At 33.7% G+C, this 15853-nt stretch overlaps 2 protein-coding genes and 1 long non-coding RNA gene across 5 annotated transcripts in view; 2 read left to right on the top strand and 1 right to left on the bottom strand.

Moving 5' to 3' along the window:
* Nucleotides 1–3098: 3098 nt before the first annotated feature.
* LOC125496590 (uncharacterized) lies at nt 3099–5647 on the top strand. Of its 3 annotated transcripts, XM_057393836.1 has the most exons (5): nt 3099–3455; nt 3665–3750; nt 3832–4636; nt 4734–4965; nt 5080–5642. In XM_057393836.1, the coding sequence occupies exons 3-5, from the start codon at nt 4316–4318 to the stop codon at nt 5547–5549; spliced, it is 1023 nt and encodes a 340-aa protein (XP_057249819.1). In that variant the 5' UTR covers nt 3099–3455; nt 3665–3750; nt 3832–4315; the 3' UTR covers nt 5550–5642. The 3 variants fall into 3 exon arrangements, 2 of the variants coding, with proteins under 2 accessions (XP_057249819.1, XP_057249817.1); XM_057393834.1 differs by lacking the exon at nt 3099–3455 and having other exon boundaries at nt 3462–3750; XR_008968902.1 differs by lacking the exons at nt 3099–3455; nt 4734–4965 and having other exon boundaries at nt 3462–3750; nt 5080–5647.
* A 4072-nt stretch (nt 5648–9719) lies between these two features.
* On the top strand, nt 9720–14540 carry LOC104892057 (7-deoxyloganetin glucosyltransferase). Its single transcript, XM_010677876.4, has 2 exons — nt 9720–10257; nt 13453–14540. Exons 1-2 carry the CDS (start codon nt 9741–9743, stop codon nt 14385–14387), a joined length of 1452 nt encoding a protein of 483 aa, XP_010676178.2. The 5' UTR covers nt 9720–9740; the 3' UTR covers nt 14388–14540.
* Nucleotides 14541–15579: 1039 nt separating this feature from the next.
* Nucleotides 15580–15853, bottom strand: part of LOC130591026 (uncharacterized) — a 1034-nt gene continuing 760 nt past the window's right edge. Inside the window, exon 2 of the long non-coding RNA XR_008968904.1 lies at nt 15580–15853. This exon is cut by the window's right edge and continues 84 nt beyond it. This is a non-coding gene — a long non-coding RNA (uncharacterized LOC130591026).

Here is a 15853-nt window from a genome sequence, read left to right as displayed (position 1 = left end):
CGGGTTCACACACCAACAATAAAAGCAAACAAACACACAAATAACAATCCAAACTTGTTGTCTTCCCCGGCAACGGCGCCAAATTTGGCGAGGCCTAAGTTGTATCGGCCAACGCGCAGATAAATCAATACTACCCTACACAAACGTAGTATAAAGAAGTAAGGTTCGAATCCACGGAGAAGGTAGGTTTGGTTTGACTAAACGTGTGCTAAGTAACAATGGGGGGGTTTTGAGGAATGAAATTGAAACAAATAAAGCAAAAACAAGGAAAATCAAATAATAAACGAGAACTTGGCAATCAATCTTCACAACCAATTCAACCCTTGATCATTGAACAATTCAACACCTAAGTTACTTGAATCCCTATTGTGAATCATAAGATTCAATCTCCCCTAACGTAGTGGTAAGACTAAGCGAGCGCTCTAATCTTACCCTTAATGGCTAACAACCTAGCCGAGCGTTCTAGGTTTAATTAAGCAATTAGATAACAATAGGGAGATTTCAATAGGGTAATCTAGCATTCACACAAGCGGTCGAATGCGAAATTATATGATGATTTTTTTATACTCAATCATCCACGAGCGTGCGATAATTGGGCATAAACTACAACCCTAGATAATCTCAAAGCAGACAATTATCTAGATAGTAGAGATTGCAATAAGCAAGAAGTTAATTGATCAAGTTAACTTAAGCACAAAAACAATCAAACATGAAGAACATGAAAAATCATCAACATTAATTCAAGCAATTAAAAGGAAGAATTGAACTCACAAGTTGATTAAAATGGTTGATTCGATTGATACACCAAGAAGGAAGATTAGCTCTCCATAATATAAAATTACAATTTTTATTTGAATTTTCTAAAAACAGATGAAAAACGATCCCAACACAAAGACGACATGTTCTTTTAATCAGAAAACAGGGGAAGACGAAAAGCCGAATTCCGCGTTACAGGGCTCCGCGACCGCGGAGGAAAGCTCCGCGACCGCGGAGGGGGTCCGCGCCCGCGGTGAAGTCGCGGAGGAGCTCACGGCAATTTTCCTTTGTTTTGCTTTGAATTTTGTCGCGCCCGCGGTCATTAGCTCCGCGATCGCGGAGCCTGCCCGTACAGCTTCCTTCATTCTTCTTCAAAATCAATTGCTCATACCAAAAATACTCAAGAAGCACACATCTTACTTCCTTGCTTCACTATGATAACTCTTCAAAGAGTTTCTTCGACATGCTAACTTTCTAACTTGAACTTTCTCCAACACAAATGAGCTCAAATGGTTCAAAGAGCAAATTACAACATAGTAGAGAAAAAGATCAATAACATTACAAAACTTGTGTCAAATCCCATTAGTAAGTAGTGAAAAAGTGTCAAGAATGCCATATAAACATGGCATATCACAACATCACCACCGAATCACGAAGAGATGGTTTTGAGGAGAAAGAGATGCTGGTGACTCCAACGAGGAGGATTAAGCTTGAGAGAAAATGGAGGAACATAACGGTAAAGAATGGGTGTTGAGTGAAGGAGTTGGGGTTTTAATTTTCTTGTCAAAGAAGACACAAAAACTTGACAAGTAAACACATTGGTGTCTACTCCTTGTTAAGCCACGAAAGACAAGAACAAAATGGGTTTTCTTTTTCTTTTTCTAAAAAAAATCTGATTTTTGATTATCAAATTATCAAAACATTTCTAGTTTCAAAAATTTCCACAACACACATAAGAATATGATAATATAATTCTCAAATGATCTCTTATTTATATTAAGGCTTAATTAGACTAACGAACATAATTAACTTTGTTGAACATGCTTTAAAAACATGGGCTATTACACAAGGTGACACTCAGGAGGGGAGGGGGGTTGAATTGAGTGACTAAATTTAATCGCTTTTTGCAAAAACTCTGTAATGGCACTGTGTCTAGCACTATGCTACTAGCTCGTAAATCTCCGATTTGTATTTTTGCGAAAACTAAAACGTAACTCAATATGAAATCAATTATTAAACCAGAAACAACATGGTTCAATCTCACCTATGAGAACTACGTCCACGCAAATAAACTCTTTTATTAATCGAATCCTAGAATATCAAACTCTTGATAAAATAAGATTCCCCCACTACTGACTCTAGTAGTGCTCCCCAACACTTAGCCTTAAGTGTTACTACTCTATATAATAATGAAATTACAGAAAGAAAAGATCCTCAAACGCGTGCTTCTTATTCAAGCAAATTAGAGGACAATTACAAACTTTGAATAGTTACTCAACCTGACTAGAACTCTGTGCTTAGGAAATTATTTTCAGCTCTCGAAATCTCCGATGTTATTCTTTGAAAATGTGAGTTATAAAATTGAATTTAAAACCCTTTTATATCTTATGGACTAACCGAAAATCCTTCTCAAGAAGATATTTATCTTTTACTCCTAAGATTAAGGGATAATACGTTTTCCTTTTAGAAAACAAACTTTGTCCTTTTCATCTTTATCTTTGATTCTAAGACGATACGTTTTCCTTAAATCAATGTTTATCCACAACCTTGATAACCAAATTTGTTTTCTTTTTATCTTTATTCACACTTCTTTAATTTTCGAAATTCTTTTCCAACCTTATTTTCTCAAATCCGATTTTTTCAAAAATCTATTTTTACTCGGTTTTATCAAAAATCCGTTTTATTAAAAATGCAAATCGGTTTTTATTAAAAATTATTAAAAACCATTTTCTTTGATAATCTTTAATTTCGAATTTCTATTTCCTTTTAATATAGATATATAAAATTAACATAATTATACATTTCCTTAACTCTAAGAAATAATAATCATCCTAATTTCACATTTCTATATTTGGCACACAATATATCACATAGTTCTATATTATTACATTTGCATATAGTAACTAAACTTGTAACAAAATCTTGATTATTCATTTCTTCAAAGTCTTCACTCATTCATTGACTTCGAAGCTTGATAAACTTGCTTTATAAACTTGCTTGATCAACTGTTACAATTATTCATATTATAGAACATATTGTTTTTCATCATCAAAACTTTACATGCACATGCACAACAAATAGTTGTGATGACCTCGGCTGCTTATGTGGGAATGCTACTAAGGGCGTGTTCGGCGACAGCTTTTGGAGTAGCTTTTAGTGTTTTGACTAAGTCAAAACACTAATTATGTGTTTGGCATGCTAGAGGTTGAAGTAGTGGTTAGTGTTTCAAGTAGCTTTTCACTAGCTTTTCACAAACGTTATAAAATATAGCGTTCAGTTTATGATAACAACGTTCTACTTTTTTTTTTTTCAAAGGAAAACAGGGCGACATATTTATGGAGACTGATTCTCATCTCTACACTCCAATCCTCCATATCTGACTCGCATCGCTCTAATAGCTAACCTATGGTGATGATTATGGTATTGCTTCTTAGATGAAAAGAAAAGATGTACTGGCATGCAATTCAAGCTAGATAAAGGTTAGTGACGATATGGCAGTAATTATTACAGAGGGAATGAGATATAAAGATTTCACAAAACATTATGATACACTTTGCTTTTGATTAATGTTTTACAAACCTTGAATAATATTTTTGAAAAAAAATCCACTTTTTATGGATGAATATTTGAGATTAACAGAATCTCTATTATCCAGGCGCTGTAATTTCTTGTGTGCGTGATATTCTAGGTTTGAGTATCCCAAAAATAACAATATATATATGTTTACAAATTCTATGGGAATTAACAGTATCATCTCCAAATTTCTTCATCGAGGTAAATCTTTAATTCCTCTTTCTATTATGACTAATTTTTTTGCTCCTCTTTTTTTTAAAGTATGAATTTTACATTGTACAGATTCTTCCATTTTTCATTGGGTTCATAATTATCACAAGAGATTCAATCGCCTGAAACCAAGGTATGTGATTTGTCTAAAAAATTACCTTTATTGATGAGTTATTGTTTGCTTAATTTGATTGCTGTTTTTTTTTAGTTTGGTTTTTGTTTGATCGATTGTTAAGTGAGTATGACTTTAATAGTTGAATTGGAAAAAAATGGGTTTGACTGGGTTTTAGTTGTGGGGATTTGGGATTTTTTTTTGGGTGTTTGACTTGAGCTCAATTTGATTGATTTTGAGGAAATTGAAGTAGTTTTTGTATTCATGAGCTTAATTGTCGCTGTTATTAGCTTAATTTGTTTGCTTTGGACTAGCAACTTATAATACAAAGATCATACAAATATTATGGACTATGGTTTAAATTCCATATATTAAAACGATTTTCCATAATGCCTCTTTTTGCAATTTGCATAATTTTCACTCAAACATAATGTTTGCTTGCGTATGAGAACTACTCTGCACCAACATTGTACATGGTTAGACTGTTGCATTTTGATTATGAATGGTAGTAGTAACATGCCTATTTTTGAGAAAGTTGGCATATTTTTGTACGCAATTGCTCAAGGTGCCTCAAATAGAGTTCTTGGTGAGCGTTTTCAACGTTCTGGTGATTCTATTAGTAGAGCAATTCATGAAGTTCTTAATTCAATTTCTTGTCGAAAGGTGAAGAGTCTTGCACATGATATTATAAAGCCTTATGATCCCGATTTCACAAGTGTGCCTGCAAAAATAGCTCAAGATAAAAGATATATGCCATTTTTTAAGGTACATTTTATTTAAGGTTTCTATTTGTGTCCTATATATGTATAAAACTATAATGTTTATATATGTCTAATATGTGATTTACATGATATTCTTACAGGATTGTATTGGATGTATAGATGGTACACATATAACAGCATGTATACCTGAGGATCAACAAATGCCTTATAGAGGAAGGAAAGGAATTCCCACATTTAATGTAATGGCTGTCTGTGATTTTGATATGTGTTTTACATTTGTATCGGCGGGTTGGGAAGGTTCAGCACATAATTCTCGGGTTTTCCTTCATGCGATTGAAACTCCAGAATTAAATTTTCCTAAGCCACCTGAAGGTATTTTTATTTACAAATCATTTTTATGTTTCGAATATAATTTTTCAAATTTGGGAATATAGTATGTGTTACATGCTAATAAATTATTTTTGCTTCAATCAAATTTTCATGTAGGTAAGTACTACTTGGCTGATAAAGGGTATCCAGATCGAAAGGGTTATTTGGTACCATATCCCAAAACAAGGTACCATCTAGAACAATTTAAACACACACCTCCACGAGATGATCGAGAAACTTTTAATCGCTGGCACTCATCTCTTCGAAGTTGCATTGAGAGATGTTTTGGAGTCCTGAAGCAGAGGTGGAAAGTACTTACTAACATGCCACAATATAATGTTGAGACACAAATACAAATTATGGTTGCTACATTTGCATTGCATAACTATATTAGAATAAATTCACCTAATGACCCCCTTTTTAGAGTTTTAGAGGAGTATCCTGATTTTATACCCTCGTCGGAGCTTCCTGATGTTCATGTTATTTCAGATGGTGGAATTAGAACGGGAAACTTTACTGAAATGCAGATTATTCGTGATAAGATAGCGGAATCTTTATGGCGAGCTAAACGTAGCCAAGTAAATTAATGTAAAGGATATTAGTTTTTGTAGAATGTGTTCCTGATGAAGACTATTTTTGCTTTTTAGTTAATGCATATGAATGCCATTTTATTATTTTAGTGTTTCACAATCCTAATTTTAAATTTATGCTAAATTTATTTGGAGAGCTAGACAACATTATTGAATTATTCGAAATAATATTATTTTTTCATATTTTATTCATTACAAGATGGTTTTAGTTTTATAAAGTGTATACATTTGAATACTATATTCAGAGTTGTAAAATCCAACTAAAATTTATTTGTTATGAAAAGTAAAATAATGCATTGTGTTCATAATATAAACATTTGATTTAACCATATAGTAATTAATCATATAATTATAATGAATATTATAATTAAAAAATATGTTACTTTTATCATATATAAGAATAACAGCTATTTTTACCGAACACTTATATTGTAAACAGCTACTTTCACAGCTAAGAGCTAACATCTACTAGCCGACAGCTAACAGCTACCCGAACAGCTAACAGCTACTCCAACAGCCAACAGCTACCCAACAGCTACTTTTGCCGAACAGGCCCTAAGACTACTACGCATACATCTATTCTTTGGATGCATCTTCAGTACACATCTTCTGAAGGAGTTGCTTAACTGGATTGGTGTTAATTATCAAAACAGAAATATGCTACAATGGATCAGTTGGACTAGAAGATCTTACCATGGTTCAAAGGTGAGAAAATAGGTGTTTTTGACTGTTATTGCAACAACAGTTTACATGGACTGGAAGAATAGGAATGAAGCTTATTGGCTTTCTAAAGTAAATATAATTACTTGTATATCTATAGAGATCAAATACATAGTTAAACATAGAATAAATCTTTGTAATCCAGGAAAGTATGAAAGATTGTGATTGGATAAGCAGCTTATAAGCTGCTCTTTGGCCTTATGTGGCCTATTTAGCTCCAACTCCTCATTTGACGTCTAGGTTGTATTGAAGCTTTTTTGGCTAATACATCTTACTTACCAAAAAAAAATCACAATGTGTGAGGTGATTATGTTAAGGTGTATTTTGGTGCTAACTTGTAACTACTTAATATTTTAATATATCGTTTTGCGGGCTTTGATCTGTTATTGATATATGAGGAAGATAAAAGTGAATTATGAGACCCAAAATATTAGTCGTAAGAAAGAATAAAAAATTAGGTATTGTTTTTGTCGTGAGTACAAATCCTTTTACGACGAGAAATAAGGTCGCAATTATAAAGTAATATGTTGTGAAAAGCAGGTCACTTAACCATCAAAACAGTAATTGCGACGAGATATCTCATCATAAATATATTAAATTTACGACAAGATTTGATTCTCGTCATAAATGTGTCCTATACTTCTTGCGACCAAGCCTAGCGATGCCTGACAACCATACGCGTTTCTCGTCGTAAAAGACCTTTTTACGACCAAAATGAGCCTTTTTATGACTGGATTTCTCGTCGTTGATGAGCGTTTTCTTGTAGTGAATTGAATTGCTAAAAAAACTCAAGGTTATTTACGAGGAGGGACAAACATTTTAGGAAGCACCTTTCCGGCTCGAGATCTTATTAATTACAATCTATGCTATATACAACTATAAACTTTTACAACTTAGCACGACAGATTTAAACTAATTACAATTTTGCACCTATTCTTGATCAACTACACTGATTTGTTTTCTAGAAACACTTGATCAACTACAATCAATGATACATATGACACACAAAGGCATGAGTAGTACATTTTTTCTAAGTAGGTATATACTATTAGGTATTATATGTCGCAATGTAATTAGATTTGACGAATACATTTTTTCTTTTCTTGTAAAAACATAGATTTTACAAATATTAACCTTTCGTACACAAAGTCACAAATATCATCTGATAAAGATGAACCACTTTTAACATGAGCTGATATTGATTCCAAATTCAGCTTATTTTAAAACAAAAAACGAGCTGAACAAAACTTACATTAGATGACTCATTTACTATCGCTAAATATGGAAATTTAGTTCAATTATTTTTATGCCTAAACTAATCCCTCAAAAATTCACAACATATCTCCTGTGCAATGCATCACGTTCCCTGATTGCTATAAAAGGTGGAGGAGTCGACGGAATTTAACCCACGGCATCTTCATCGCATTAATGTTGGGAATCATGCTTCACAGTCATGCGTAGTGGTAATACTGCTTCCTAGATTTTCTATTGTAGTTCCTATTTTCTAGTTCCTGTAAAGTAGTGGGTTTGATTGTGTCAAAGTATAGTTAGTGCTTTGTTAGTGGGTCATCATTCCATTACTTAGTTAGGTGCTTTATTTTAGGAGTTGGTTTGTGTTTAGTTGCCTATTAATAGGCTGTCAACATTTCAATAAGCGTTGAGTATTTTTGTCTAGGTTATTTTTTATTATTCAAGTTAATGAAGCAGTAAGTTAATAGAACCTTATGTGCTGTATTTTCCTTCCACTGCAATACACTTTCACTTATATTCTTAAGTTCAACATGGTATCGGAGCTAATCCGGGTTCGATCCTAAACCTTTAAAAGTTGTGAGTCGTGTGTTTCGAAAATTGTTGTGGGTCGAGTGAGATTTGAGTTTGTAAACACAGTGAGTGTAAGTGATGGCAAACAATGGTGTTAATGTATCATCTCAATCCTTCATTCCAATTTTTAAGGGTGAGAAGTATCATTTATGGAGTATTAAAATGCAAACCATGTTTCAATCCCAGGAGTTATGGGATATTGTTGAAAGCGGGCATGAAGAACCGGAGGAGCCACCAGAGGTACCCAACAAAAAGTTACGTGAAAATCGCAAATTAAATGCAAAAGCTCTATTTATGATCCAGTCAGCAATGGATGACGAACTTTTTCCACGAATTTCCTCAGCCAAGACAGCAAAGCAGGCGTGGGACACGATCAAACGTGAGTACTTTGGTGATAAGAAGGTAATTGCTGTAAAACTACAATCGCTTCGTTCTAGTTTTGACAATTTAAGTCATAAAGAGAAAGAGACAGTTCAAAGTTACTTGTCTAGAGTTTCTGGGATTGTAAATCAGATGAAATCTTATGGTGAAATCATTGAAAATGAGAAAGTTGTTAGTAAGGTCTTGAGAACTTTACATAAGGATTTTAGGCATGTGGTTGCTGCAATTGAGGAGTCTAAGGACTTCTCAACATATACCTTTGATGAGTTGATGTGTTCTCTTATCACTCATGAAGAAAGAATCCGGAGTTATGATGATAAAGTGGAAGAGAAAGCTTTCCAAGTGCATGGAGAGTCATCAAGTGATTGGCAATTTGAAAATGGTCAATGTCGAGGTCGTGGTCGTGGTGGTGTTCAAGGTCGTGGTCGAGGTCGTGGTATGGGTGGTCGAGGTCGAGGTCGCGAAGAAAGTGGAGGGCGTGGTCAATACGGAGGACAACGTCAATCTATGAGTAGCATCTAATGTTACTACTGCAAAAGGTATGGGCACAAAGAAGATAGGTGTTGGGATAAACAAAGAGATAAGCAAGGCGGTGGACAAACCAATTTTGCTCAAAAGGTTGAAGAATAAGAGGAACAACTCTTCTAAAGTCATGTGTCGTGAAAGTAGTGGTCGAGGTCGTGTTCGAAGTCGCGTTCGTGTTCGTAGTTGAGGTCGTGTTTGTGGTCGAGTTCAAGTCATGTGGTGTTCGAGCATTACTGTCCATGTGTGTTGAAGTCCAGCAATTGTTGCACGTTAAAATGTGATTAGCAACATTAGTTAGTTTTGAAAATATATTAACAATTATGTTAGTAGTTACAAAGCATGTCTTTGAAGCAAGGGGGTGTGTTGGGAATCATGCTTCACAGTCATGCGTAGTGGTAATACTGCTTCCTAGATTTTCTATTGTAGTTCCTATTTTCTAGTTCCTGTAAAGTAGTGGGTTTGATTGTGTCAAAGTATAGTTAGTGCTTTGTTAGTGGGTCATCATTCCATTACTTAGTTAGGTGCTTTATTTTAGGAGTTGGTTTGTGTTTAGTTGCCTATTAATAGGCTGTCAACATTTCAATAAGCGTTGAGTATTTTTGTCTAGGTTATTTTTTATTATTCAAGTTAATGAAGCAGTAAGTTAATAGAACCTTATGTGCTGTATTTTCCTTCCACTGCAATACACTTTCACTTATATTCTTAAGTTCAACAATTAAGGCCAATCAAGAAGCACGAACAATGTCAATACCAAAAGAAGGTCATGGACAGAAACCACATGCTGTATGCATCCCATACCCAGCTCAAGGCCACATAAACCCTATGCTACAACTAGCCAAAATCTTCCACTTTAAAGGCTTCCATATAACCTTTGTAAACTCTGAATACAATCACAGTCGCCTGCTGAGATCCCGGGGCCCTACTGCCCTGGCTGATCGCCCATCGTTCCGGTTTAAAACTATACCGGATGGGCTGCCCCCAATGGACGCAGACTCCACACAGGACATCAGTTTACTATGCGCCTCGACCGACCAGCACTGCCTCGGTCCCTTCAAGGAGCTCATCGCCCACCTTAACGAGGCGGGCGATGTGCCCCCTGTGAGTTGTATTGTTTCAGATGTGTCCATGTTCTTTACGCTTAATGCGGCACAAGAGTTTGGTGTTCCGGAGGTTATGCTTTGGACAGCTAGTGCTTGTGGTCTCTTGGGTTATGCTCAGTACCCAAAGCTTGTTGAGATGGGACTTGTACCTTTCAAAGGTAATCTGATTGCATGTTTTCTTGAAATTTTTTTTTAAAAGACTGACATGAATATTTCAAGTTTGGCTCATCTTTCGTTCCGAAGATAATCCAAAACTTGATCATTCAAGAATAATCTAAATTTTTGGATACATCTTCTCAACTTAATTCATCTTTTTGTTATTGTTTGTATTTGTCTAGTCTACAATAGTACAATACATACAGAATAACACTTGAGAGAATATTCTAATTAAGGCTCCAAAACTTTAGATATAATCATTGCATTATAATATTATTAGAAGTACAATAATCAAACAAAATAATTGAAATTTGGGAGTAATCTGTTTAATTCTGTCGTTTTTCTTTTTCAATTTGATTTTGGATAGTAATGATGAAAGAAAAGGAAGCATAAATCTATAACAGGTATTGGACATCTTGCCTTACAACAGAAGCATATAGTATTAGTTTCTGTCTTTTTCTTAGTCTACCTTTAATACTTCCTCCATTTTTATTCACTCGTAGTTATAATATTTATCATTTTACATAGTAATACCTCCGTGTCCTAAAGATTTTCCCTCTTTTCGTTTATGTGTGTTTCCAAAAGATCTTCTCTCTTTTACTTTATTCCTTATTTGAATTAATTTTTTAACTTTTTACCCTCTCATGTCTCTATTATATCATCCACTATTATATTACATTATTAATTCAATTTTATTTCCTTTCTCTCTCCTACTTTAACCCTTTTTATTTGTTTATTTATCTTATCTCCTCACGCCACACCCCACACCCCACATCCCACACCCCTAACAATAGATCTTTCTTGGTATCTGTTGGAACAGTAACAAGGAAGATCCTTAGAAAACGAAGGTAGTAGCATATTACTAATATTAATATTTGTGGTAATATATTTTCTCTTTCTCTCTCTTAATATATTATAAGTCTTTTTTTAATATTCTCTCTCTATTACTCTCATCTAATACTTCAATGTTGTAATTAAGAGAAACAAAGGTTGTACATGACAATTTTGAACACCATAACTTATGTCATTTATTTTTAATATTAAGCCAAATCATTTATTAAATTGACTTTTTAATTAAACTATAACAAAAATTTATACATTAAGAAATTTGTAAATTAAAATCTCTATATATTACTTGCTTTTATTGCACAACTCTTTTTTTAATGGTGATAAAAAAAATCTATCGCAAGAAAGGAACAAAACTCAAAGAGGAAGAAGATAACTAAGTTAATTATGTGCAACGACGGCTTATTTTTTTTTTTATTATTGAAATTAGTTTTTTCTCTGGTTTTTATGTTCTTAATTAAGATTCAACTAGATCAATAAACAAGTGGTTGAGGTGGTGTAGTAGCGGTACGCTTCACATCTCATCCTTGAAGTTTAATTTATTTTTTGTTTTTATTGAAATTAGTTTTTTCTCCGGTTTTTATGTTCTTAATTAAGATTCGACCAAATCAATAAACAAGTGATTGAAGTGGTGTAGAAGTTGTACGCTTCATACCTCATCCCTGAAATTTAGGGATTAATCCTCATAAGACTCATTTGAGTAATTCCACTTACCCCTTCAAGTAAAGTCCTCTTATCTTACCAAAAAAAAAAAAACTAAATCAATAAACAAGATTATTTATAAACCAAAAGGGTTAAGATCTCAGTGCTTATACTGTTATAACCCTATAATAAAATTGTAGCCATGAAATAATTATCCCGTTATATATGTTGGTGCAAATAATAACACTGAAGATTTCGACTCCAAACAGAAAATAAACTTTTTGTAGCTTGTTGTCTTAAAAATTTCAAAATCCGGTCATAGTCCGCAGATCATGTCCTAAAATATCAGATCAATGAGATAAAGATAATCTTATGATTAATGTTTTTTCTTCTCATCTGAAAAAATATAATTGATATGGGATATAGCAATATGGATCCGCTTCACATTAACATTAGTATACACCAGATCAAAAGCACGTATCATTATTGAACAATCCACTATATTATGTAAAAACCCACTATATTTTGCAGAAACGCACTATATTATTCAGATACACACTATATCATTCAGAAACTCACTATATCATATAGAAACTAAATCATTTTGTATCTTAAAACACGTGTCACGATATATACTACGAACATGTTAAAACATTTTAATTAATTTCTTTATTATATTGTATATAATTTCACTATATATTTTGCGTTACTAAAATCTACTATATTATACATAAATTCACTATATTTCTATACAACTTACTAAAACTTAAGTTTTTTACTATGGGTAAGGCATGAGGGGCCAAATCTTACCTTTAAAAGATAGAAATTGATTCTCTTGCGCTTGCTAAAAAAGGACATTATATATCCGTTTCAACTTTCAAGAGTTTGGATAACTATGCCATCATAAAATTCCTAACCAAGACGGTTCTTCTGATCAAATTTGGAGTGCCGTCAAAATATCAAATTCATTACGGGCTCTTTGTTTTTTTTTGGTTTTGAGTGGATGGGCTCCCTTATCCAAAATCTGCTCCTATCCCTTATACAAAAGGCAAATCAGGAGTTCATGACAAAGTAAAATTTGTTTTCTCTATCATCATACTTCTAGTATAAAGTATGATTAATTTCCAAGTTCATCATACAATGCAAGTTAATCGTTAAAGCCAAATTCTATAACATTAAAGACTGATAACCTCGGTTAAGTAAATTTGTCTATCTACACATGTTCTCATGATGGTTATGCTTATATATGGTCAAAATAAACTATGTTTTGTTTGAAAAATTATACATACATTTCTGAAATATTATTTTTAGAGTTTTACAAGTACTTATTGTAAATGTTTACTATATTTTTTTTCTCTTTCGAAAACTCGATAGTAAGTTGAATTTTTCTAGGTTGCCTTCTATAGGCCAGGTCACTCACTACGCCTAACAAGCCCCAAGCCCCAAGCCCCAAGCCCCACTCCCCACTCCCACCCCCAACGATATCGAAATTTTTGCTTCCACCAAAGTTTAAACCTTGGTCTCTCACGTGGGAGATTGAAAGTTTTATTATTAGACCCAAAAGTCCCTAATTATTGTAGATGTTTATGGTCAATAGAGATTGTGGATTGACAAATTTACCGTACGTATACGCAAGTACCCATGAAAAAGTTTGTAGTCTACTTCCATATCAAGTCCCACATTGACAGTGTGTACTTGGCACTTGGCAGATGCAAGCTTTATTACAAATGGTGAACTTGACGCAGTTGTAGATTGGGTACCGGGCATGGAGGACATGCAACTACGTGACATACCAAGCTTTATTAGAACTACAAATCCAAACGACATTATGCTCAATTTTGTCCAACGATTACTCCACAAGTCAAAGCAAGCCTCCGCCATTGTCTTCAACTCTTTCGATGCATTAGATCATGCAGTCTTAAATTCTCTATCCTCTGATTTCCCTCCTCTTTACACCCTCGGCCCATTGCAGCTCCTTCTCGATTCGATCCCAGGCAGCAACGACGAGGAAATCCAGACAATCAGTACAAATCTATGGAAAGAGGACAAACATTGCCTGGGATGGCTTGATTCTTATGAACCAAACTCTGTTGTTTATGTCAATTTCGGAAGCATTACTGTTATGACTAATGATCAATTGATAGAATTTGCATGGGGACTTGCTAATAGTAACCAACCTTTCCTTTGGATAATTCGACCCGATTTAGTCATTGGGGATTCGGCTGTTCTCCCACCAGAGTTTATAGAAGAGACAAAAAACAGGGGACTTATTGCTAGTTGGTGTAATCAAGACCAAGTGTTGGCTCACCCTGCTGTTGGAGGGTTTTTGACTCATTGTGGTTGGAACTCGATAATTGAAACTTTAATCAATGGGGCGCCTATCATATGTTGGCCTTTCTTTGCCGAGCAACAGACTAATTGTTGGCTTTCTTGCAATAAGTGGGGGATTGGGATGGAAATTGATGTGAATGTGAAGAGGAGTGAAGTTGAGAGGCAGGTAAGAGAATTAATGGATGGTGAGAAAGGGAAGGAGATGAAGAGAAAGGTAATGGAGTGGAGAAAGTTGGGTCATGAGGCTACTGCGGCTCCAAATGGATCTTCTTATAAAAACTTAGACAAGGTTATCAAAGTGCTTGGATACTAACAAATGGAATATGATCAAATTTTCCATTGAAAATATTATGTTTGTAATTAGTTCTATTAAGGAACTTGTTAAACCATAGAAAGATCTCTCTGGTCTCTTTATGTGTGTGTGTTTTATGAGTATATTGCCCAATAAATAAGTGAAATTTATTTATTTTTTTGTTTTTAAAAGGAAAGAAACAACTAGTGTGAATCCCATGATTTGGGTCACCCTAAAGCATACTTGCCAAGGGAAGGGCAAACATAACAGGGGGTCATATACACTCTCTTACAATTGGACCCTTCATTTATAGTTCATAAAAAATATAAGATGATTCTCAATTAAAAAAATTTACTTTAATATCAAAAATAATATCTAATCACATCATATTAAAATAATCTAAACACATCTACTTAAAAAGTGTTGCTCTTTTCACACAGTTAGAAGCAAAATTATCAACAACACATTGTACATCAGTATCAATATCGGAGGAGAGAGAGTTGGAAAAAGAGTAAACATTATTAGAAAACTGAAAAAAAAAAAAAAAAACTATGGGAGGATGAGTAGAAATTAATGACAAAAAATTGGGAGGAGAGGGAGTTGGAAAAAAAGAATAGCCATTGATGGGGAAATTGTGAATATGAAGCAGCAAAAAGGATCTATGCAAGGATGGTGATTAATTTGATGAGTCATATGAGGACTTTTCAAAAGTAGTTGAAACAGCAAAAAATTTATAAATTTTCACTACAACAAGAAGGACAAAGATAACTGTTAAATGAGACTTTACATAACAGTTTTGAGGTGTTATCCAAGTCAATGTAATGTAAAGTAAACATAACACCTGACGAAAGTGTTATGTTTGCCAGAGAAAACATAACAGTAATTTATAATACACGTTAATTATACCGCTACATAACACATTTTGTAAATAGGTGTTATGTTTGCTATTTATATGACAAATTAAAAGAAGGAAAATTTAACACTTATCTTCAATAACTGTTATGTTTTCCTATAACATATATAACATATATTACTTATAACTGTTATCTATGATTTTTTTTTTTTAAATAATCAAATTATCATTTTGCACATATATTGGCAGTAGGCGTTGGAGCACCCAACACAACAATGTCGTACAGTACTATTCCTTTTTTTTTACTGGACAGTACAGTACCTGTATCTGTTGTATAATTAATACTGAACCCATAAGATCTTACATCCAATAATTGAATATGATATTCCAAACTTCTAAAATTCTTTATATCACAAAATAACTCAACTACTATTCATAATTCTAAACTTCTAAAATAACTACTATATATACATATCAATATCAGACTAAATCATAGACAAGATCAAATCAAGCCTATAGCCACATCCACATGATATCAAAATCCAAATCCAAAAATATAATATATGTCCAAAAGTGGATTAAGGTAAAAGAAATTAGGCGGAAAGTTAGAACTCATCCATCATTTGTGCTTCGT

The sequence above is a fragment of the Beta vulgaris genome, chromosome 1 (genome assembly GCF_026745355.1).
Source record: "Beta vulgaris subsp. vulgaris cultivar EL10 chromosome 1, EL10.2, whole genome shotgun sequence".
Classification (NCBI taxonomy): domain Eukaryota; kingdom Viridiplantae; phylum Streptophyta; class Magnoliopsida; order Caryophyllales; family Amaranthaceae; genus Beta; species Beta vulgaris.
Note: the sequence above shows the minus strand (reverse complement) of the source record. Positions and strands in the feature narration are given on the sequence as shown.

What these genes read in the sequence shown, in the direction of transcription:
- LOC104892057 (XM_010677876.4), top strand. Translation starts at nt 9,741, where the DNA reads ATGTCAATACCAAAAGAAGGTCATGGACAGAAACCACATGCTGTATGC. An exon ending in GGGACTTGTACCTTTCAAAG is followed by an intron (nt 10,258 to 13,452) that starts GTAATCTGATTG and finishes GGCACTTGGCAG; the next exon opens with ATGCAAGCTTTATTACAAAT.
- LOC125496590 (XM_057393836.1), top strand. Translation starts at nt 4,316, where the DNA reads ATGAGAACTACTCTGCACCAACATTGTACATGGTTAGACTGTTGCATT. An exon ending in GATATATGCCATTTTTTAAG is followed by an intron (nt 4,637 to 4,733) that starts GTACATTTTATT and finishes ATATTCTTACAG; the next exon opens with GATTGTATTGGATGTATAGA. An exon ending in TTTTCCTAAGCCACCTGAAG is followed by an intron (nt 4,966 to 5,079) that starts GTATTTTTATTT and finishes ATTTTCATGTAG; the next exon opens with GTAAGTACTACTTGGCTGAT.